The following is a 24,629-nucleotide window of genomic DNA, read 5'->3' as shown; positions in this document are numbered from 1 at the left end:
GTGCCGTGGACAATGGAGGAAACGAGGAGCCGGCGCTAGGGACTGGCTGGGATGATGTGCAATGGGTGGTCCCGTGCTTAGACGTCTCCAATTCTTGGAAAAATATTTTTTTATTAGGCGCTCCCAATATTTGGAGTATAATTTTAAACTAAATAATTTAAAATTTTCATTGGAATGTGAAGAGACCACTAGGGCCATGACCTAATAATAGCCAACCCACGTTCTCCATTTGTTTTGCTATACCCCCGTATGCCGGAGTACAAATATATATATGAGCTTCAAGAAAGGCCAGTCAAGCTCATGATATACATCACATGTCAAATCAGATACATATAATTCGAATATGTAAATCATCACCCTCTATGCGGGTGAAAAAACTAGAAAAAGTGAAGAAGAAAGTGTATATATATACACACACACGGCGAGGCTAAAATGCAACAGGGTGTATTTGCTATAGCAAATGCATAGATCCTCTGTAGAACTCGTATAAATGCAGATCTGGTCTCATGCATGCAAAATTAGATGCAGACAATCAATCACAGCTCATCCTCCGCCACCCACCAGGAAGCATGCATGCAGAGAATCTTTTCTTGATTCGGATTGAAAAAATGCAATATCTTCTAAACTGTAGCTCCGATTCCAGATCCGTTTGCAGCAGGTTGTTGGAAAAATTGTGCTTAGCAAACCAAAATTCATGAAGACTATATATATATATATATATATATATATATATATATATTGTATTATTCCAGACTCGATGGCTAGTTGCTGAGAAGACAAAAGCAACAAGATATATAACAGCACATTAAACAAGTATACTAGTGGGACTAATTCGCACAGGCAATGAGCGCGACGGGCACGTACGGGGATTGGAAAGGAACGTATAGCGAGCCAGGCAGGGTATTGTTTAAAACTAGAGGAGAACTGCAAAGGCTGATGATGATGGTCTGTTTGTTTGCTTTTCCTTTTTCTTCTGCAAATCTGTTCAATTTGATTCAGCAGATTGGGGGGAACAGAGAGGTGCTAGCTACATGTGTGGAGCATTTTAGAGCACTTGGTGACCTTCACCCGCTCTCACTTGGCTCTGCAGCCTGCAATCATATCTGTCTGAAAGAATTAAAAAGAAAAAAAGAAAACCCTAGCCAGCGCGTGAAACTGCCGGTCTTCTCCGAAACCGCGGTTTCAGCTCCTCATCATCGCTCTCATCAATGTTCCGATTCCCCACCTCCCCGTCCGGCAGCGACTTCCCTCCATATCTCGGGCAAAAAAAAAACACAGAAAAAGAAGGGGGAAAATAGGCGGAAAGCAACACGCGCTCACGTAGCAGTGCCACAACACAACGTGCGGCCGTGCTTACCTCCCCGCCGTGGGCCCCACACGAAAACGCGCACCCGGGGACGCGACCGGGGCGGGGCCCCCACCTCCCGCCGGGTCGACCGCCACGCCCATCGGCCCGTCCGCGCTCCGGTGGACGGCGCGGATCGCCTCGTGAGGCCGTCGTCCCCTTCCTCCGTCCACGCCTCGCTTTCCCCTCATCCATCTGCTCCGCTCCCCCTGTATAAATGAGCAGCCACCCGCGCCGAGGCTCCCAGCAAAGCAAAGCCTCACAGCTGCGCAGTTCCAGCCTCCATAGCTCGGCCAGCAAACTATTCCGCCTCATCGTATCCGTCGCCTCCGATTCCTTGCGTTCCCTTCCTCCCTGGGAGGTCTCAGCGAGGAGCGAGGAGCTGAGGAGACGCCGAATCGATCTCGGTCGGGATGAAGAGCCGGAGGCAGAGCAGCGGGGGCAGCTCGGCCGGCGCGACCGCCGCGGGGGAGGGGAACACGCACAGCAGCGGCGGCGGGTGCAAGCTGGAGAGGAAGGACGTGGAGAAGAACCGGCGGCTGCACATGAAGGGCCTCTGCCTCAAGCTCTCCTCCCTCATCCCGCCCGCCGCCCGCCGCGCGTCCCTGCTCTCGGAGGCGGCGGCGTCCGCGTCCAACCCCAACAAGGTGACCCTCCTCTGCCGCTTCGATTCCTCCCCTTCTCTCTCTCGCTCGGGCCCATCCGAGCCAGTGGATTTCCGCAGTAATGGCGTCCTCGGCTCCTCCCGGAACACGGCGTGTACTACGCCCGTGTCCCTCCCAGATTTAGAACTAGCCTCATGTCTCAGCTCCGCAAGCGTCTATCCAGCTTTGCCAAAACTAAAAGAAGAAAAATGGAGAAGAACAAGAAGGCAACTGAATAATACTAAATCTGCGTTACAAATGGGAAGGTGACAAAAAGAAACATCAGTAACTGACGGCGGCTTGTTCTTTCGGGACAAAAATACTGCTAAGCACAGTTAACTGTGAACATGATTAGAGAACTGAGAACGAGTGCGCAGTAGAACGTCCTTGTTAACCTCAAGTCCACCCATTCAGTTAATTCTCGTCATGTCGCAATCGGCGTCCCCCTGAAGTTACTACTCGTTGAATATTAATCCAAACTCGAGTATCAACAGTGGCGGACTCAGAAATTGAGCGGAGCCTGGGCCAAGTATACACCCATGCACAGGGTATTTGTCTTGCCTCACTCTGGCGGTGGTCAACTCACAGCAATTCTCTTCCTACGGACAGTTATATGCATGGAACTAACATATGCGACTCTTATAGCTACTAAGGTATGGCGACGGGAGCCCGGGCCGGAGTCGCCGGGGCCTGGGTCCGCCGGTGAGTATCAATCTTCCACAAGTAAATAAATAAAAAACAAGACGAAGCCATTCGTATTTGTAGTTCTAAACTGCAGTAGCCAAGTAGTATTATTTACTTTTGTGGATTAGATCATAGCCTACGTGGAAAAAAGAAAACAGAAGGGTGAAAATGGGTTTGGACAGGGACTGATTGTATTGCTCAAATAAAGCAGCAGTGCTGCATCAGTGATTTGATTTGATCGGATCGGTGGAGCCGTGGAGCTGTCGAATGCTTTTGTTGCTCCTGCCTGGTACCCCCCCCCCCCCTCCCCCCCCCCCCCCCCCCCCCCCCCCCCCCCCCCCGCCCCCGCCGGGACCCGGCCGGGCATCCAATCGACCCCAATCCCGAGCTGCCGCTGCAGTTCCAGTCACAAATCCTTCTGAAAAATACACAGAATACTAGCCCCTCTCACCTCCAACACTGAGCTCTCCCTGTTCATTCACCCACGTGCCAAACTGCCACGGATTCATTGGGTGGCCGTGGGCCGTGGCCCTCCCCCTCTCGCCCCTGCCCGTGACAGCGACGCGGTTGCTCAGGGGTCACGTAGTTTACAGGCACGTGCCGGATTCGGGGCGGCCTCGTGGGGCAATAGGATTATTCCATCGGATAATATACTCAACTCCACTGATTATCGTAGCGAGTGCCACAACACAACACTAGTGAAATGGATTTTTTTTTTGTTTCCAACGGTTCTTCAGCCGGCAAAAGGGCCTGGGCCGAACCCCACCACAATTCAGTTTTGTCTGTGGGCTCTGGGCTCTCCTGTCACCTCAACTCCCCAATAATTCAGAGTTTCCAAGCCACCTACCGACGAGGAGGGAGCCGTCATGCCCTTGGTCTCACTCATCTTGATTAATGGCCGCCATGTGCGCGAGCACAAGGGAAAACTAGAGTCTCCGTCAGATGAGCTGTCTCCCCTCCGATGATAGTTTGGCACCTACCCACACGCTATACGCCATTTATGAACAGATGTTAACCTCCATTTGGGGTAAAAACGACGGATAATGCTGGTGCTAATGATGCTGACCCGTCGTTTTGCAGGACGCGGCGACGCAGCTGGATCAGCTGGACACCGCGGCGGCGTACATCAAGCAGCTCAAGGAGCGGATCGATGCGCTGAAGCGGAGGAAGGAGGGCGGCGGCGGCCGTGCCGCCACCGCGGGGTCCGGCGCCGTGCGCATGCCGGTGGTCGAGGTGCGGTGCCAGGACGGGGCGACGCTGGACGTGGTGCTCATCAGCGAGGCCGGGCGGCCGTTCAAGCTGCACGAGGTGATCACGGCGCTGGAGGAGGAAGGCGCCGAGGTCGTCAGCGCCAGCTTCTCCGTCGTCGGCGACAAGATCTTCTACACCATCCACTCGCAGGCGCTCAGCCCCCGCATCGGGCTCGACGCCGCCAGGGTCTCCGAGAGGCTGCACGACCTGCTGCTCCTCGCCTGACTCTGACGGACGAACCACCTGAACGAACATCACCAGCGACGGTGCTGACGAGGAAGATCTACTGTATTGTTAGCGTAGCTAGCTAGTCGAGGTCAGGACGCACGGACCATAACTCCATAAGCATAGCCGGCTGATCCAGGGAAGGGAAGCTTTGGTTTCTTTGCAGTTGTGCATACGTAGGAGCAAGCGAGCAGACTGCTTTTTTTTTCAGCTCGATCTTAGAACGAAATGGCCGGTGCTGTACCACACTGGAGTGAGTACATGCATCCTGTCTCTGTTCTATTACGTGCTGTTTCAGCTTCCTGGTGTACTACTGATACTCCACTGAATCGGATGATGCACACTTGTGTGCCTGTGTGTTGCAGCACACGTTCTAGAATCTAATCGCAAGCCCGAGCTCAGATGTCTGAAAACTGTGAATGGGCATCGTGTGGGCTGATGATTGCGCCTCTGGATCGGATGTCTGAAGAAATTGTGCGCGCAGATCATCATAGGATCCACGGATTGGCAGACCTCGTTCATCGAAAACGAAATCCGGGTACTGTAACGGTCACGACTCACAACGACTTGGTGCGTGTAATTTGTTTGGGTAGGCAGCCGTAGCTTTCTTCAATTCTTTACCTGAGAAAGGGACAGGAGAAAACTTTCAAGATTGAGCTTGCTTGCGCTTGTCCCTGGGGGCATCAAAACTGCCTAAACATCACTACATGTAACGCGTGCGGCAGTTAGTTTCACGCTTTCGCTTTCGCTAGCATTTCCAGAACCATATATATACTAAATATCGTACTACTAGCAAAAGCTTCCATGTAATTATGTGCCCACGTGCTGTTTAGCTCGTCGTTCTCACGCACGAAGCGGTAGGTCGTCGCCTGGCCGGTGGACTTTTTGCAGCCGCCGGGCACGAGCAGGAAACCCATATATATCGAGCTGCTCTGCCACCTGCCTTGTCCCGTCCCTCGAGCGATCGTTTTCTTATGTGGCTATAATAGCCACGTGCCTGATGTGCATGTGCTAATAGACAGCAATATCTCCGGCATACAATGTGAACTCGTGGAAAATAATAAATCGAGTTTCTTGAGCCCATATTTGTGTGTCTGTTAGATAAGACCACGAGCACAAAAACGATGTGTTGACTTTCTCCTTTTTTTTTAGCAAAATTGATATTTTGGTCCATCAACTTATCTTAAGGCTCATCAAACTTGTCCCTCAATTTTTAGATTGACCAATACAGTCCCTCAACTTTCATTTTGAGGTCAAACTCGTCATTATGTTGATATTATGCTCTATAATAACAAGAGATTAATGCAAAAAGTTCTTTTCAACGTTTTCTCCTTCTTCCCTCCTCAATTTCCAATATTTGTGTCACTGTTTGCTCAACTTTCCACAATATTTTATATGGTGGTACGTAATTGTGCAACACATAGTTTTAATTTTACTTCATGCATCCGCAATATAATGCGATGCATGGGTAAATAAAATTGTATATTCCAAATTATTGAACACATGTTAAACTTCTAAATACTTAGATGCCGCTACACTAACTCATTTACATTCGCTAAATAACTTTTTTAAGTAATAATAAAATGTTGCGGAATTTAGAAAGGGAGGAGCCAAGGGCAAAGTGGATTTTTTTTGCATAAATCTCATGTTATTATAGAGTATAATATTAATATCAGTATAAGAATGAGTTTTACCAAAAAACGGAGTCGATAGACTACATTGGTCGATCTGAAAGTTAAGAAATTAACTTGATCCTTAGATAATCAAAGTTAAGGGATCAAAATGCTTATTTTGTCCCTTTTTGAGATTGGGCTTAGAAACTCCAGGTTCAAAACCAAACATAGATGGGCTTGTAGCCCAACTAGAGGAAGCGTTTTTTCTATTTTTATATTTTTTTAAAAACATATTTTACAAAAATATATTTTTGGTTTCACAATTTATAGTTTTAAACCCCTACCGTCCGTCTGCGGGGCGGCCGGCCCCCTGCCGGGCGGTAGGGAGCTATATGTAATTAAAATTTGAGTGCTATCGCATGGAGGCCCCAATCGTCCGGTGGAGGGGCGGCAGGCAGGCCGACCGCCCGGCAGGGGGGCGGCAGGCTCCCCTCCAATATAAAAGCAGAGCCCCCCACCCCACACATGCATTTGCAGCAAACAACATCCATAGTGGGAAAAAGAAGAGACGTGGGGTGAGGGAGAGAGTTGCAACAGCGAAGCCCTGCCGGATTTTGGATCCGAACCGCAGATAACCAATATTTCTCAACTTTGTCATTCTAAATTGCAATTAAAGGTACAGGAGATCTGCCGTCCCGTCACAATTTACATTACAATCTAAAACCGATGAACATCATATGTTATATAGATCATGTCATGAAATCATTTAGGTCGTCATCCCAGTTGACAGATGGTGGTGCTGCAGGTGGTGTAGCATGACTTGACGAACCTCTCGACTTTCCCTTTCTCTCTTTTCTGGTTCTAGGTTCATGTACAGGGGGCAAACATCATGTGTTGGAGGCCATGATTTTGGGGGCATGAAGTCATCCATATCGTCATCCCAGTTAACACAAGTTGGTGCTTGAGGTGGTGCAGCATTACTTGACGAACCTCTTACCTTTCCCTTTCTCTCTTTTCTAGTTCTAGGTTCGTGTACAGGGGGAGGAACATCATGTGTTGGAGGCCATGATTTGGGGGGCATGAAGTCATCCATATCGTCATCCCAGTTAATACAAGTTGGTGCTTGAGGTGATGCAGCATGACTTGACGAACCTCCGATCATCTGTTCTTGCGGAGGCCAAGAACTGTCACCCGAAGATCTTCTCCACCTCCTTCGTCTAGTTTGCGGCATAAGTCCACCGAAGATACATACCAATTTACGAAAATTTGGTATCGATTTGTTAATCAACTCCGTGTCCTCGGAGTAATCCTAGCATATAATTACACAATAATTTTACTATTTCGTAAATATGGATTACAAATGACGGACGAGATTAGAACTAAATAAGACTTACCTTAATGTGCATCTCATACACTTCTGACCGCATCCATATTTTACAAGTACTTTGTAAGAATCCAATAACATTAGGATGATTCGCTAGTTCACATACCCTCATGTATATCTTCCGACGTTCTAGCAGGTGTTCCTTTACATCTTGCATTGTAATACCTCGAAATAATGTGAAATCTTTAAACTCAACTAATTTTGACAACACCATCTCTATCGTACCATCCGCTAATAGATCCAATTTCTTACTGATTACAAGATGTGTCATGATCTCAAGTATTATACTAGATTTTTCTTCGGTCCATGAAAATCTTCCAAAATTGGAGGCAGCCATTGCCTGGGTGTCCCGCGGCGCCCTGGACAGTCGCTTCCGGTCCCGCAACTGGGTGGTGCTCGCCATGAGCCCCGACGCCGGGCCGCGCCGGTTCCTCCTCAACACGGCCACCGCGGCATCCCTCAGCGTCGACCTCCCGGCGCTCACCACCCACTGCCACCTGTGCGCCATTGATGGCCTCCTCGTTCTCTTCCACATGCCCACAAAGGCCATTCGCCTCCTCGACCCTCTCAGCAACGCCGTCACCGAGTTCCCCGCTATCTCCTCCTCCTCCATCGTGGCGACCGTTACCACGATGGCGCATCACCTCTTCAGTTTCGTTCTGAGTCATGGTGGCATCATCGGCCACATGATCAACGGCGCGTGCTTCGATGAATCCACCTCCCCACCCACACTCGTGCTCGGGTTGAGGGGCAATCTACACAAAATCACCTTTGCCAAGCCTGGTGACGCGCACTGGACGCTGGTGAACCAATGGCTGGCCTCTTACTCGGACAATAGAGGCAGGGTTATCTTCCATTCCTTGCTGTCCCCGCGAAGGCTGGCATTCTCTTAGCTCCTCCTTGGCCTTGGCTCTAGCGCACGTGCAGTCTAGTCTTCGCGCTCCTTCGGCGACCAGACCGAAGGTGGTGTCCCCAACAGTAGCCCCTCGGAGCCTCGGTCCGATCTTCAGGAGGGGCGTGGCTTCGACCTTGTGGGCGCCTTTGGCGCCCCGAAGCGCAACCCTTCGGGCTGGGCGCCACAGCGGTGGTCGGCAGAGCGCAGTCCGTGTCGTCATGCAAAAATGCTTCACGCTTCCGCCGAAGAAACAGAATTTTCGGAGTTAGTCCGTTAGTTCGCCTCCAAAGTTGGCGGAGAAAATTTTGGCGGGAGAAAAAATTTCGGCGGTGGCTCCTTGACTCTTGAATAGACACATTGCCCCTCCCCCCGATTCCTCAGTCTTAGACACGGAGCGTGGGGTGCGGGCGTCTTTCCACTTTGCGGTGCTAGCGTCTTGGGTCTTTCGCCCCCCCCCCCTAAATACCAGCGCCGCTGACGGCAGGCGCTACTGTTTGCTGCGCTTGTCTCCTGGCCTTTCAGCGTCTTCTCTCGCGAAGGCTCGTTCGGACCTCGTTGTTCGTCGACTCTCTTCACCCACAGCAGCTCAGAAAGTGGCGTCGTCAGAAGTTTCTGCATCTTCGGGTATGGCGTCGAAGAAAGACGTCTCGAAGGGGCCGACCACCACAGTTCTCAGCCTGTCGAAGATGACACCATCCCTCCTCAACAACCTGGCTTGCCAAGGCTTCGTCTCCACGGACGATGTCCGTGCAGCGCCGACGGGTGAGACCATCGCTCATCCCCGCCCCGACGAGGTGGTCGTCTTCCGTGATTTATTCACCGCTGGTCTTCGGATGCCACTGGACCCCATAGTGGTGGAAATCTTTCATTTGTTTAAGGTGTATCTACATCAAATGACTCCGACCTCGATTGTCCGGCTGAATCTGTACATGTGGTTGGCGAAGACCTGCCGGTTGGCTCTGAGCGCCGAAGGATTTGCTCGTGCCTTCAGGGTTCATTATCAACCGAAGAAGATTTCAGTGCAATCCTCTGGTGGTGCGGAGATATCAGCCATCTCTCAGTATGGCTGCTATACCTTCGACTTCCACAACAACTTGCTGTGCTCGGTGGGTGCGAGCAAGAACAAGTGGGCCAATGATTGGTCGTCCGACTTGTTCTACCACAAGGTGGCGTTGGATCCAACAACGAAGACTCATCCCCTTGTCATCGACCACATCCCTGCTCTCGGCGATGTGCCGAAGGTCGCCTCCCACGCCCGAGCCGAAGATGAGGCTTTGCTCGCACTGCTCTGGAAGCTGTCGAAGACCTTAAGCACGCGCGACATCATCGAAGAATTCGTCGCGTACGACTGCTTCCCCGTTAGGGCCGGCTGGACGATCTCCAGCTGGTTGGCCGAGGATCGATGGATTGAGGGTATTCCTATACCTGATTTTGGGACCATCTTCAACCTTCGAGCCGATCGTAAGTTTTTATTTCTCGGTTCTTCTTGGCAGAAGCTAACACTCCGCTTTGTCGCTTACATCTTGTGCCTCTTAGGCCATGTAGGAGTTGACCCTGTTGTTATTGAGAGGCAGGCCGACGAAATGGTCGGACCGGTCTCGAAGGATGAGTGCAAAGCCTTGGTCGGGCACCTTAGCGGACTTCGACGGAACCGGGTGTTCCATGCTCTGGGTCTCTCCGCTTCTCAGCAGCTGGCCGAGGTGAAACTCGCTGAAGGCCAGAGCGCCGCCCCCACAAGTGCCTTGGAAAAGGCAAAGAGAAAACGAGCGTCTGCCGCGGTGGCTCCGAAGAAGCGAGGTCGGCTTCTTGATGACATCTTGCAACAGTCGCCCCTGCGAAGCAAGGGGGACTCCAAGGACGGCGGGAGCGGAGACAGCAACCGTCCATCCGCCGAAGCACCACCCCCTGCTCCTGAGAAGGTGACACCACTGAAGGCAGTTCCTCCAAGCCTGGACCTTGAGTTCAGGCTGTTCAGCACCGCCTTGGAGATCGATGACGAGGGAGGCAACGAAGAGGTGCAAATCGAGATCGACTCCCCCCCCCGTCGCTCGCCCGCGGCGCGCGAGGCTCCTGGCTCCTGCATCTGGCCAGGGTGCTAAGGCGCCGTTTGCGTGGGACACGGCCTCCTCAGGCTCCGAAGGCAACAGAAGCAGCGGCGAAGACGACAGTAGCTCCTCGAACAGCAGCAGCTACTTTGTCCATAACGCTGACCCGGAGGCCGTCGCCGTCGAGTTGGGTGCAAAATCCTCGGTCGTGCGTCTTGGCGGCAATATTGTGAAATCTCTTCAATTTGAAAGCCGAGACCATGATCGCACTCTGCTGGCCGAAGCGGGGGAATCTTTTTGTTTCTCGCTGATGGAGAAAGAGCTGATGGAGATTGGGCTGAAGAACATGCTGGAGAACGCAAAAGACTTATCACTGAAGGCCTTCGTGGTCGCGCGGTGTGCGGCCCGGCAGCTGGCGGCCGAAAGCAGCTCGAGGTTTGCTGTTTCGGACCTGGAAGCGAAGGTGGCTGCCCTCGAGCAGGAGAAAACTGCCCTGCAACAACGCCTCGACCAGTCCGCAGCGGAGTGGGCCACCCTCGCCACGGAGCTCCTGGCGATGGCTGAGCGGGCAGTCAAAGCTGAAGACATGGCGAAAGCTGTGAAAAAACTTGCCAAGGATGCGGAGTCCCACCGTGACGTGATGCGGACTCGGCTTCGCACCTTCAAAGAAGCTATAAAGATCGGCTCGGCGAAGTTGCAGGAGGAGCTTCCTGACCTGCTCGCCAAGTATGGGATTGTTGCCCCGGACATGTTTCTGGAGGACACCGATACTGTTGGCCTGGAGTCATTTTTCCAGTGGCTTCGCGTCTGTGTCGCCATGTTGGACGCCGGGGCGCATTTCCACGAAGACATCAGCACTGTAGTCTCCGTCCGCACCCTGAGCGCCGTGGTGTATGGGCTCTTTCCTGCCGAGGCTGGCACCGTAGGCGGAGTGACGAAGGCCCAGCTCTGCTCCCTCCGCGACGAAAGCTTCCGCTGGCCGGGCGAGGAAGCAGTCCATCCTGAAACGCTGCCGGCCTTGGCGAAGAATGTTACCAAGAATTTCATGGATCACTTCTTCAAGAGAGAAGGCCGTGCTATTGTGAGGCGCGAGGTCGAGCGCATGAAGCCCCAGGCGATTGTTCATTTTTTTCTATTGTGTTGCTTCTTCGCTTTGAAAAATGCTCACTGTTTCTGGTCGTCGGTATTTTTCAGCTCCAGGCTAAAGCCGATGCTATCGCGGATCCCATCCTCGCTGAAGCTGTAATGTTTGCGGCTATAGAAGAAGGGCCTCGGGGTGAGGATTGGCAGTTTGGTGGGACCGCCATGCCACCTTCTGGCGAAGATGGTCGTGGGACTGCCGACGGAGCCCCGGAGCCTGAAGGCCAAACAAGGGCGGCCTCTTCTCACTCGGCAGCTGGCGAGGTGTGAGGGTTGTTGCTAGTGATTGTGTAGACTAGTTTTTTGGATGTAATTGTTGCTAGTGATTGTGTAGACTAGTTTTTTGGATGTAATTAATAGTTTTGAAAACTAACACCTTCGGTGTCTCTGCAGGACCTTGCGTTGGCCCCTGCGCAGGTGACCGAAGGGATTCTTCCTCGAGTTCTGAAACGGGGAAACTTCTATGTTGCTGGTGCGTCTTGGGCGAAGTTTCATACCCGTCAACCCTAGCTCTCGTTCGAAGATTTTTGGGCAGATAGGAAGCGTGTTTATGAGTACCGTGATGCCAAAACAAAGCATTTTTTTGCTGAGTTCCAGCGCGATCCGGAGAAGCACGCGAAGATTCTCGCTGACCGTGCGCTTCGTCGCTAAATAAAACGATCCTCGACACCGATAGGCCGTATAGTGCTCCCGCCGGACTCCTCGAGCCGAAACCGGAGCCTGTAGACAAAGAGCCCTTGTCCCCGCACGAATTTATGTATCGCCGCAAAGGCATCTTCAACGAAAGCTCTGGTTGGCTTTGCATTGCCCTCGATTTCAGGGGACGACTTCGAAGCATTTCTTCGCCGAACAGCCGAAGAAATATTAGATGTTGCGGTCCGCGAAGTCATATCTGAGGTGGACCGCGTTGTCTTTGAGGAAGAAGCCTCAGATGTAACTGTTTGATTTGTTGTGTCTTCGCGCCTTTGCGCAAAGTATATGTTCTTATTGTAACAAAGCTTGTACTTTGTGTATGACCTATAATGAATGTATGCTTCTTTCTCGTTTACCCTTCAGCTGTGCAAAAATATATGTTGCGAAGCGCCACCCCCCCTTTGTGCGGGCGAAAGGGTGAACGTGCTTTGTTTTGTTCATCGACGCCGCTGTTGCGCGCGATTTGGTTTTGCGAAGCGCCACCCCCCCCCCCCTTCGCTCAACTGGCGGGGATGATGAACTGTGTGACGGCTATTAGCCCCTTCGGCCCTTCGGTTTGAACGTGTGCACCTGGCCTTTGGCCTTGCACGATAAAACTTTTCCGCCTTAGGCTTTCGCTCATAAGGACTTTGTTAGAGGGACCTTCGGCTCTTTAGTCGGAGAGGGTCGCGCCTAGCCTTCGGCTTACGCGCGACAGGACTTTCCGCCTTAGGCTTTCACACGTAAGGACTTTGTTAGGGGGACCTTCGGCTCTTTAGCCGGAGAGGGTCGCGCCTAGCCTTTGGCTTTCGCGCGACAGGACTTCTCACCCTTCGCTCTTCATGCGAAGGGATTTCTATTAATTTCTTTGGAAGTGAAGCTAAGGGGAGCGAAGCCCCTATTCGGGATTGCGCCATGTGCTTATTTCTTTCAAGCGTCGTGGCTTGCAATTTGCGCCGATGACTCCCCTCTTCGCTTTGACGAAGAGGGATAGACACTTCGGCGCCTTCCAAGCGTGCATGTTCCCTCGAGATTCTTTTTGTGGGGGTCTTGTTTATATTTCACAAGGGGTTACATAGGGTTCCGCCTCGTTAGAAACCTCACACCTTTGGCGCCAATTTGGACGCGTGAAGGCTTCCCCGGTGAGGAAAAGAGTACGGGCCCTTCGGTACATTGTGCGGATTTTCGCAAACGAGAAAAAGAAATTGCATAAAAGGAAAGACTACTCCACAAGCCCCTTCAGTTATTTCCCTCTGATTGCTCTTACACAGTTCCTACACATAGTATTTCTGTAGCATGTCCTTGTTCCATGAATACGGGTCTTCGGTGCCTTCCAGCGTGCGGAGCTTGCAGGCCTCCGGCCTTGCCATGGATGCGACGATAAATGGTCCTTCCCACTTGCTGTGCATCTTGCCTTTTTGCTTGGCCTTCGGGATTCTCCGAAGCACCAGATCCCCCTCTTTGATGTCTCTGGGCTTCACTTTCTTGTTCTTCCACCTTCGCGCCTCTTCTTGATATTTGCCCAAGTTAATTGCTGCTTGTATCTTGCCTGCTTCGATCATGTCGATCGAAGGCTTCATGTCTTCTTCGATGTTGTTTGCACCTTCGGCTGTTCTCCACGATTTGAGCTTGATTTCCTCGGGTGTTACGGCTTCTTCACCGTACAAAAGCTTGAATGGGGTAAATTTCGTGGCTCTGTACTCTATTGTGTTATGAGACCATATGACCCTCGGCAATTCATTCGCCTATTTCCCCTTCGATAGCTCGGTGATATTTTTCTTGATGCCTGCGAAGATGATGCCGTTGGCTGTGGCAGAACCGCCTAAATTATCCCGGCTCAAGTGCGTAAACCATCACCATAAAGGCAACATTAGCTTAAACGCACTTCAAACGGAACAATTTTTTGTCTGTCGGGTAACGTCCCGATACAACCACCGATTCTCGGATCGAACAAGCATACCCCGCACGAAGGCGAGTCCAGAGATATTACAACCACAATTTTTACAACACAGGCATAGTAATGATTACAAGCCAGTTAAAAACATTATTACAAGGCCAACTTAAATAAAACAGTTATACAAGTTATGATCATAAGTTCAGAGTCTAAACAGCGGAAGATGAGACACGATGACTACAACACGTCGCAAAAGTATACCAAGCTAGCCCAAGCATGGTATTACTCGTCACAGTCATTGCCGGCTGAAGACGTATCCCATTCTACGGACCAGCCAGGAGGCAATGTGCAAGGATATGTTAAGCTAGCGATCTGATCCTCAAAACTCATACCTGAAAAAGAGTTTCAACAGCAAGGCTGAGTATTCTAATACTCAGCAAGACTTAACCGACAACGGGTATAAGTAGCCCACTTTAACTAGACTATGCAAGGCTTTGTGAGGCTCTGGTTTTCCTTTTTGCTGAAAAGCAATAAAGAGTATGTCCTTACTTTCAAGTTTTAGCTTCAAGATTCTAGTTGATTAACCATTCTATGTAAGCATCTACTATCCAATCATGGTGGAACTTATAAGCAAACATCGAGATTAATAAGAATATTGTTGCTCTTATTACTCTGTGTGGCAAAGAGATCAAGCAGTCTCATTTCATCGTGAGAGGCGGACGATTCTGAATCGAAATTCAACCTTGCAAGGGTAACCTAGCACACACGTCTGGAATACCGTCGGGTCATTCCCAAACAACCGTTAACCTTTCTTTCCGGCTTGTGGATAGTGCCACTCTCCCCGACTACAGGGCTCCAAGGCCGAACCTTGTCCCTAGAAGTCGTAGTGTTGCGCAACATATAATAAAACCTATCCCTACTAAGAGAGTGGGAGGTATATCCACTCCCCGGTCCAATCGGCTACTAGGCTTGCCGCGTACCATATTTACGGCATGTGACTAGTACTTTCAAAAACTTAACCAGCACTACCACACACCGCGATCTTAGCAAGTTCATCAACACAGACGGGGTCTCACATAGGACATGATATCGAACCCAACCCCGTCCGTCGTCCTTATATTGATAACAGAAAGTAAACAAGCAATTCCTATAAAGCTCGCGAGTGACAGGCAATCACTCGACTTTTACCGTTCCTATAAGCTTAGCAATTACTCGAACTCAAGTCTAGTGTTCAGTACATAGGTTCCTAGGATCATGCATCTAGGGTTTCAATTCAACTCCTATGAACTGTAAATGCACAAGTAAGTAATACAGTAAACGATATTAATTTGAAGTATAGGTTATGTCCGGGGCTTGCCTTCTCGGTAATTGCTAACTATTTCAGCGCTAGGCTCTTCCGAACTTTGGTTCGGGGCTTCAGTTAGTTCCGCAGTGTTCACTTGAGCTTCGAGATCACCTCCGTCAGATTCCGGGATCAGCTCGTACGTCCCGTCCGATAAGGCAGTCGTGTCTATATGCAATGCAAGAACAACATTATAAACAAACATGGGCAATCGTTTATAGAGTAGTTAAATAACAAATTTAACTACACAAGGCATCATGATCAACAGCACAAAAGAAGTTAACTAACTTCATAAAATGAGTGGTGGTGATTTACTATACCACTAAGTCATGGTTTGTAAATAAAACAACAACTCAGAGTACAAATAGTAATAAAATCTACCAAAATTACCCTAAACAGAACATTAACATACTAAGCTACCCTGCAAAAATCATGCCAAGACATGAAACCATTTAATCACAATAAATCATTTATGCAGGCAACACCTAGCACAAGCTTGAATTATACAGACTAAAATAGATCAAAACAGGAGCTCAAAATTTAACAGGAGATCTACACAGGGATGATCTAGCTACTGTGAATTTTTCATGATTTTATCTACACAGAATTAATTCGGAGAAAATAAACAAAATAGACATCAGTTTAGCAAGATTCAATTTTAGCTCCTGTTCTAGCCATTAACTGATGCTCAAACTTCCTGGACAAGTTAATATATTCCAGATGAACACTCAGGAATATTTTCAGGATTTAACAAGAACAGAAACTATTTATCATAAATAAAGTATACTAAACAAGGATTAAATCAAATAAAAAGCTACAACAAAGAACTGATCATGAACTTTTTATAGCAAAGCTAGTGTAACAAGAGTAAACTACCACCAAAATTTCAGAGCAATATCAGTTTTCAAGTATCACATAATAAAAAGATTAAAGAACTAGTATTTATACCCCTAGTAACACAAAACAAAATCTACAGCAAAAACTTGCAACTAAAGCCTAACATATTCTGGTTCTACTGCATAGAGCTCTTCAAGAGGATTCCAAAACATTAAGATTTGCTATTTTACGAATTTTGTACGAATTGATATTGAATTTCAAAGTTCACTGAAAAACATTACAAAGCAGTCCTTAGTGGCACTATTCAAATGAGTCATAGTCTATTCACATAACCCCCTGGCCTTTCTCTAATTCTAACAAACAAGTCCCCGGGCCGAGTCAGAGCAGGGGGCGGTGGTTTGACCGGCCAAAACCGGCGACGGCGATCGCCGGCGGCGAGGGTGGGGTTGGGGGAAACGGAGAGCAGGCCAGGGCGGACCTCCTGGTGTACTTGGCGCATCGGGAGAGGGTTAGAGGAGGGCGGTCGGCGATGGACGGCGGCCTGCGGGCTCTGAGCTCAGCGGCGGGATGGCTCCGGTGAGGTTTGGGCGAGGGGAAAAGGCCTGGGAGCTGCGCGAGGTCGAGGCGGTGCTAATGGTGGGGGATGTAGGGGTGGAGCGGGTCTGGGTTGGCGGCTCCGCGGTGGGGTGGAGCTCGCCGGGGTTCAAGCGGGGCGGCGGTGGCGTTCTGCGGCGTGGGAGCGAGGGGAGAGGAAATGGACGAGCGAAATCGACCTCTGGGGTTTAAGTAGTGCTTAAGCGCTCGCTAGAAGAGGGCGGCGTGCTCTGCAGCGGCCGTTCCACGGCGGCGTCGCGGTGGCGGCCGTCGGGGAGATTCTGGGCGCGGCGGGGGTGCGTGGCGAGGGGTGGAGGCTCCAGCGCGAGGCAACAGGAGGGGGAGGAGCTCGCCCGCGACGCATGGGAGCCAGCGCACGGCGAATTAATGGCCGGGAAGGCCGGGAAGGCGCTCCACGGCGGTGACGGGCGGCGCTGTCGGCGGCGTGAGAGAAAACAGAGCAGGGGGTGGAGGTGGAAGAAAAGGTTCGTTTTGCAATTACCAAAAGTTCCAGGGACCCCACTGTAAAACAGCGATAACTTTTAAACCAAAGCTCAAATGAAAAAGTGCCCAACATGAAAGTTGTTCAATCTTTCAAGAGCTACAACTTTGATGTTGTGCAAAAAATTATTTGACCAAAGAATAGAGAGCTAAATTTGAAAACACAAGAGGGATTTTAAACTCTAGGAATTTTGTCTTTTTCAATGCAAAATCACTTCAAATGTAGACTTACAAGCAAAATGACTACCATGCATTAAATGCACTGAAATTTTGCACAAACACCCTCCTCTAAAACTATAATTACACAACCTATTCAACACAACTGCAAAAAGGACCTTTCATAAAATCATAATTACACATATAACCTTTCATAATTACAAAAAGATCCTTTTTAAGCATTTCAAGCACAAGATGCATATCAACAAACACAATTACTGTGTAGACACCTATTTAAATTACTGTGCAAACACCCGGGGTGTTACATTGGCCCTCTCCACCACGCCATTTGACTGCGGGTGGTAGACCAAAGCGAAGCATAAGTTAGTGCCCAGTTGAGTGCTGAACTCCCTGAAAGTTGCACAGTCGAACTGCTTTCCGTTGTCCACTGTAACCTCCTTTGGAACCCCGAAGCGGCAAACAATGTTCTGCTAGAAGAATTTCTGTAGGGCTCTGGCCGTGATGTCTCTGAGCGCCTTGGCTTCGACCCACTTGGAGAAGTATTCAACTGCCACAGCGGCGTACTTGTAGTTCCCTGGAGCTGTAGGTACTGGCCCAACAATATTGATGCCCCATCGTGCTAGGGGCCATACCAGAAGCAATAGCTGCACTTCGTATGGTGGAAATTTGCTGTATGGGGCATGCTTTTGGCAGTTTGGGCATGTTCGAACCACATCGTTTGCGACCGCAACAGCCGAGGGCCAGTAAAATCCTTCGCGGAAAGCTCTGCCTACTAGGGCCCTCGTCGCGATGTGCGAAGAGCACATCCCTGCATGTATCTCTTCAAGTAGCCGTTTGCCTTCTTCTCGCGAAATGCACTTTAGGAGTGGCGCGAAGATCCCCCCTCGATATAGCTCTTCGCCCATGATTCTGTAATTTCGGGCGCGAAGCGCCATCCTCTTTTCTTCCTTCTCATCCTCCGTTACAAAGTGTTCGCGAAGGTAAGCCATGATGGTGGCCCTCCAGTCTTCGCTGGTTATGGCATTGATGAACTTTGCTGGCTCTTCGGCACAATTGATGGAGGCCTGGTTTAGTGTTTCAAAAAACACGTCTGGTGGTAATGGATCAAATTGTGCTGCTGCCTTCGCCAGCTGATCGGCTTGCTTGTTCTACGTTCTGAAGAAACTGCGTATGCTGAACCCGGGGAAATACTTCACCATGCTTCGCACCGCTGCCAAGTACTTCGCCAACTCTGGCTTCAGAGCCCTGTTGGACTTGTTGATGTGGCCTGTGATCAGCTCTGAATCTGACCTGATCGATAATCTTCGCGCACCCAGTGCTCTTACTTTGCGAAGACCTAAGAGAAGGCCTTCGTACTATGCGACGTTATTAGTACACCCCTTGAAGTCGAGTCTGACGGTATATTTCAGCTGTGTCCCTGAAGGTGCTGTCAATACTGCCGAAGCCCCCGCTCCATCTCTCTGGTAAGCCCCATCACACTCGAGCTGCCATATTGTTTCAATCTTCGGCTGTTCTTACGAAGGTGTAGCTGGGGTCCAGTCTGCGATGAAATCTGCCAAGACCTGCGACTTGATTGCTGATCTGGAGACGCAGTCAATGGTGTGTTCCGCTAACTGCGTAGCCCACTTGCCGATTCTGCCGGAGGCTTCTCTGTTCTCAAACATGTCCCGAAGGGGGAAAGAGGTTGGGACCTTGATCTTGTGGCTTTGGAAGTAGTAGCGAAACTTTCGTGCCACCATGACCACGACATATGCCATCTTCTCTATTTCTGAATACAGCAGTTTTGATCCGTTGAGGGCTTCGGAAACCAAATATATGGGCACCTATGTCAATACCCCTTCGACTGTGCGCTCTTCGACGAGAGCCGCACTGACGGCTGCGCCTGATGTGGAGGTGTATAACAGCAACTCCGCCTTCTCCGAGGGGCTGGACATGATTGCCAATTTTTCAATATATTGCTTGAGGTCTTTGAAGGCCTTCGCCTGCTCTTCGCCTGCTCTTCGCCCCATTCCATATTGCCGGAGCCTTTCAGTGCTTTAAAAAATGAAAGGCACTTCTCCGCTGACTTGGAGATGAATCGGTTTAGCGATGCCAATCTGCCTGTTAACTTCTGCACCCTTTTTCTTGTAGTTGGCAGTTTCATCCGCCTGATGGCTTCTATCTTCTCTGGATTTGCCTCGATTCCCCTTTCGATGATCATGCAGCCCAATAATTTGCCTCTTCAGACGCCGAAGACGCACTTCTCCGGGTTCAGCTTCAGGCCGTGACGGCAAAGGTTCGCGAATGTCTCACGGAGGTCTTGAATGTGATCCTCCTTCTTCTTGCTTCGGACAACCACATCATCGACATATGCGGAGACGTTCCTCCGCAGTTGATCCCCCAGTACTTTCTTGATCATTCTGTTGAAAGTGCATCCTGCATTGCGAATGCCCGCTGGCATTCTCACGTAGCAATATGTCCCGAAGGGAGTAGTGAAGCTGGTTTTCTCTTCGTCTGCCTTGTTCATGAAGATCTGGTGATAGCCGGAGAAACAATCCAGCATGCTGAGCATCTCTGAGCAAGCTGCCGCATCGACCAAGGTGTCAATGCGCGGTAGTGGGTATTTGTCCTTTGGACATGCCTTGTTGAGGATTGTGAAGTCTATGCACATTCGTCACTTCCCGTTCTTCTTCGGCACCATGACAACATTTGCCAGCCATTCTGGGTACTGAACTTCGCGGATGACGCCCGCGTCCAGCAATTTTTGCACTTCGGTCTGAGTTGCTTTCTGCCTTTCTTCGGACATTGTTCCCTGGCCCTGCTTTGCTGGCTTCGCCTTCAGGTTTACGTTGAGCGTGTGCTCAGTGACCGCTCGACCGACTCCTCGCAAATCTGATGAGGACCAAGCAAACACATCTTGATTGTTGCGGAGGAACTGAATGAGTCTGGCCTCTTCAGCCTCTTCGAGTCCTTTTCCGATGATTACCATTCGGTCGGGCACATCTTTGCATAAAGGTACTTTCTTCGTATGTTCTACTGGAGATACTCCTCCTGACTCTTCTAGGTCTTCGCTGATTGCAGCCTTGGTGTCCTCATCTGGTGTTTCAATGATGTGGACATTCTTGTTAGCGGTTGATGCATTGTCTTCGCATCTTCTTGCTTCTTCCTGATTGCCGAAGACTATAATAAATCCTCCGACCGAGGGCAGTTCCATGCATAAATACGACTGATGAATTACTGTTGCAAATTTGACCAAGGTGTTGCGGCCGAAGATGGCGTTGTAGGGGTAGTTGATGTCGACCACATCGAAAGTTATTTCTTCGGTTCTCTGTGTTGCCCCTTCGCCGAATGTGACATTGAGCTCTATCTTGCCGAGAGGTTCGATTCTCTTGCCTCCGAAGTCAATGAGCGGGTACTGCGACTTCTGCAAGGCTTTTTATGTGAAACCCATCTTGACGAAGCATTGCCATACCATGATATCTGCGGAGTTCCCATTGTCCACCAAGATTCGCCCTACATCATTTCCTGCGAAGTGTACTGAATTCTTGCCGATGTTAGCCCTGATGACGAGGGGGTCATTGTGGGGTTAATGTTGCACCCGAAGATTTGCCTGTGCGAAGGATATCGGAACATGCGACCAAGTTGTTCGGAAGCATTTGCCTTCGCTCACATGAGAGACAGTTCTGAAGTATTCTTTGCGTTGCTTCTTCGTCTCGTGCACTGGTTCGTTGGATCCTCCGGAGATGGCATTGATGATGTTAACCCTGCTGTCGGAGGGTGCATCGCTTGCTCGTTTTGGTATCTTTCCCGGCTCGAGCTTCGGAGGTGGGGGTAAACTTGTTGGGTCATAAGACTGTGGTGTGGAGCTCCTCGATCATTTTTGGCTATAATGCAGAGGGGGTAGCATTGGCACTGGTTGTTGCGGAGGTGGTGCCTAGTGTGCATACGACAGCGGGTTGTAATTGTAGACCGGATATGACACCGGCCAATTTGGCGTAGGAATCCAAGTGGTTGCCGTCGTCGAAGATTGCGGTGGCAACTGCGAGGTGTGATTGACTGGCATCGCTGGCTGGGAGTCCAGCCGATCGAACTCTTCTTTCCTCTCAATGGCGAAGGGACACTCGTTTGTCCAATGGCCTTTGTCCTTGCCATGGAAATAACAAAAAGGGATTTTCTCTCTTCGGCCGCCGTTGTCTCTTCGGCTCTTTTGGTGTCGCTCTTCGTGATGGTGACGATCATCGCTGTTGAACCTTTCCTCGTGGCGGTCCCTCTCGCCTTTTCCCCTAGTGATGGTGTTTGGACTCTCGGGGATCTTCTTTGAAAATGTTGTTCACTGTTCTTTTGTGCTTCGCCTCATCAGCGTGCCACGGTTTTGAATGGGACCTCTCGCTGCTTCGTGGCTTCTTCTGCTCGTTCATCTCCTCAAGCCTTCTCCTCTTCGCGCGGTCAGATATGCAATATTCTTGCATTATCTCGAATAGCTTAGTGACTGTCTTCGGCTTGCGCCGGGATATGTATTCTCCGCATGGGCCTAGATTGATCCCCTTCACTACTGAATCGATGATGCTCTGGTTAGCAACATTCGGTCCTCTTGCACGAAGCTTCATGATGCTCTGAAGGTACTTCTGTAGGGTCATGCTTCCTTGCTTTAAGTTATGGAAATCACATGATGTGACTTCATCGGGCCTTACGGCTCGGAAACTCGCGCGCAACTCGGATCGGAGCTGGTTCCATGACAATATGCTTCCTGGGGGAATGTTTGCATACCATCGCTGGGCCAGATCTCACAACGCGAGGACGAGTGCCTTCGCCTTGCATGCAGTGCCTCCTCCCTATGCTTCTATGGTGGCTTCGTACTTGAGGAGGAACTCATCCGGATCCGACTCCCCATCGAACTGAGGCAATACTGCTGGGTAGAGTTGGTGAGGCCTATGTATTTCCTTCAGTTCTTCGGGTAATGGTGTTCTTCGCTGATAGCCTCTTCGGTAGTTGTCTTCGCCGTCCGATTCGGAACGGTCAGAGATTTCTTCGATCGGAATGGTTCTTGGACGGACCCTTGGTGGCTCGTTGTTGACGCTCCTTAGAGCGCCAATTTACGTACCGCAAGCGCACGGATCGTGTAGCTTTTCCCTTAGAGTATTCCCCCAAGGTTTATCAATCCACGGAACAAGTGTGTTACTATGCTTAACTAAGCACTAATGTTGTTGGTAAAAGATCTATATTGAGTGATTGAGTGTGAAATAGATCTAATCTAACCACTCTAATCTAATCTAGACTAGTGAGCAATGAGAGGTGTGTGCACAAGATATGAAGAGCATTTGTCCATAGGGTCTAGGATCACTAGAGATGTAATCGCCAAGCAACGAAGAACGGATCTAATCTACTAAAGGTGTGTTCCAAGATCAAAACATTTCCCTCCCGCATACTGTCACTACACGAGGATAATCGGTAACGAATCAACAAGAACACGATAGTTGATGTAATCTAAGTAAATCATGCAAGAGCAAAGCAAACCCAAAGCCAAGTCACGAACTATTAAGCATCAAAGCATCATCAACAAGAATCGTGATAGATCAATCTCATAAAGGATTCAGTAATTACAACTCAAGATCTCCTTACAACCCCATGAACAAACGAGGACTTTAACCCATGAAGCTAGGCGAAACGTATTCGATCATGGTGACGAAATCTCCGGCAAGGGATGGATCCCTTGCTGTCCTCCAACTTTGCAGCGGCGCCGAGGGACGATGAGGCCTCCGATGTCGCCTTTCTCTTGTGTCTAACTCGAATGGATCTCTGGAAATCGTCTCTGGATGCTTCCTCTCTGATCTCCCTCTCTCTTCTCTCTTTTACGTCGTCTCCCCCATGATCTTCCCCGTGAGCCTGGGGGAGGGGTCTTTAAATAGCCTCAGGAAACCCTAGGTCGAAGGGGAGGCCGAGACTCCCTGAAAAGGGCCTGGGCCGGCCGGCTCAATGGGTCTAGGCCGGCCGGCCTGGCCCATTTTCTCGCCGCCTCGCATCCTCCTTTCTCCCCAAGTCTTCTGGAGTTTATACCTTTCATGATTGCACCCCGTTGGACGTCGTTATCTTCGAGATTTCTTCGAGGGAAAGGATAGGACGGAGAATCCTTCCTTAAATCTCTATTTGCTTTGCTTAGCCCCGAAGTATCTCGATCTCATCTCGTGGGCTTTGTCCTTTGGGCTTCATTGGAGAGTGGATGTGCATGAACGGGATTCTAGTCGTCTTGGCCTTTGGTCCTTTGCTTGGGCTTTGGCCTTTGTCTTTCTTCGTGCTATTGCGTGATCATGGGTCTCATCGAAACATCTCCGAAAATGTCCAATTTCCTGCCAAAATACAACATGCTCCAAAATCCAGGACAAAATCGAAAATGGTCAAGTTCGGGTGCCAAGTGGCGGGTTAGTACATGAATCATCCCGAAGAATTTACCAAAACCTCTCCTAATTGTATAACAAAATGGGTACTTAAGGAGCGCCAACACTCGTGTTGCCGCAGGTTGGTTGCGGCCGTCTCCTTTGGTGGTGGTGGTGGTGGTGGTGCTTGCATTTTCTCAAGCAGCAGCCGTTGTGCACGTAGCTTCTCTTGCAGCACCTTGCAGCAAAGCTCCTCCTCCCTCAACTTGTTGTATTGCTCTTGACGCTCTGCTTCGATGAGCATGGTCTCCTTCCCCTTCGCTCTTGTTATCATCTGTCGCTCCGAAGGCCCTACTTCCAAGGCCTGCTGTTGAGCCCTTCGTGCCTCTTCGATGCGGGCGTCGATGCGGCGCATCGCCGCGATCTCTTCGGCTGAGATGCCGAGGTCGAGGAGGTTGACTTCATGCTGGCCGTCTGCGATGGTGTCGACGGAGACACCGTCGCTATTGGTTCCGTTGGCCTGCGTCGCCACTGCTTCGTCCTGCGAAAGTGTCATCGTCGTCATCGTCGTCGTGTCCTCCGAAGTGGTTCCGGTGGTTCCCTTCTTCTTCATCGCCGCCATGTGGTGTATCGAACCGACGGGTGGGCGCCAAACTGTTGGTGGAGAGTGTCTCCGGGACGGACGAACACTACAACAGTACTGGAAATGCATGCAAATCATGTAGGGAGTGTTCTTTCTCTCTCTCTCTCTCTATTCAATGTGTCCCATCAATGTACATTACAGGGGTATTTATAGGTCGCGTTTCGCCTCCCAAGTGCAATTACTACCCTATGTCTTTACAACGGTCATATTCCCAGAATATTCCTAAATGTACACGTAATTTCCCTATTTCAGTCGTGAGTGGATTACAGCTCAGATGGGCCCCGCTGCCTCAGGTGGTCTTCTTCGCGTCGATCCTCCTCGTCGCGCTCCTCAAAGACATTCCTTTCTTCGCCAACGGGCTTCACAGCATCTTCGGCCGACCAGCCGAAGGCC

The 24,629-nt window shown here is 50.2% G+C and overlaps 1 protein-coding gene across 1 annotated transcript; it reads left to right on the top strand.

The window, feature by feature from the left end:
• The first annotated feature begins 1,575 nt into the window (after window positions 1-1,575).
• Window positions 1,576-4,533, top strand: LOC120706249 (transcription factor bHLH168-like). The gene is made up of 2 exons (XM_039990836.1): window positions 1,576-1,992; window positions 3,754-4,533. The coding sequence occupies exons 1-2, from the start codon at window positions 1,759-1,761 to the stop codon at window positions 4,147-4,149; spliced, it is 630 nt and encodes a 209-aa protein (XP_039846770.1). The 5' UTR covers window positions 1,576-1,758; the 3' UTR covers window positions 4,150-4,533.
• Window positions 4,534-24,629: the final 20,096 nt, after the last annotated feature.

This window comes from Panicum virgatum, chromosome 5K, assembly GCF_016808335.1.
Source record: "Panicum virgatum strain AP13 chromosome 5K, P.virgatum_v5, whole genome shotgun sequence".
Classification (NCBI taxonomy): domain Eukaryota; kingdom Viridiplantae; phylum Streptophyta; class Magnoliopsida; order Poales; family Poaceae; genus Panicum; species Panicum virgatum.
Note: the sequence above shows the minus strand (reverse complement) of the source record. Positions and strands in the feature narration are given on the sequence as shown.

Bases quoted from the DNA above. Each gene is read 5' to 3' on its own strand.
- LOC120706249 (XM_039990836.1), top strand. From the start codon at position 1,759: ATGAAGAGCCGGAGGCAGAGCAGCGGGGGCAGCTCGGCCGGCGCGACC. The intron at 1,993-3,753 runs GTGACCCTCCTC...GTCGTTTTGCAG, and splicing joins CCGCGTCCAACCCCAACAAG to GACGCGGCGACGCAGCTGGA.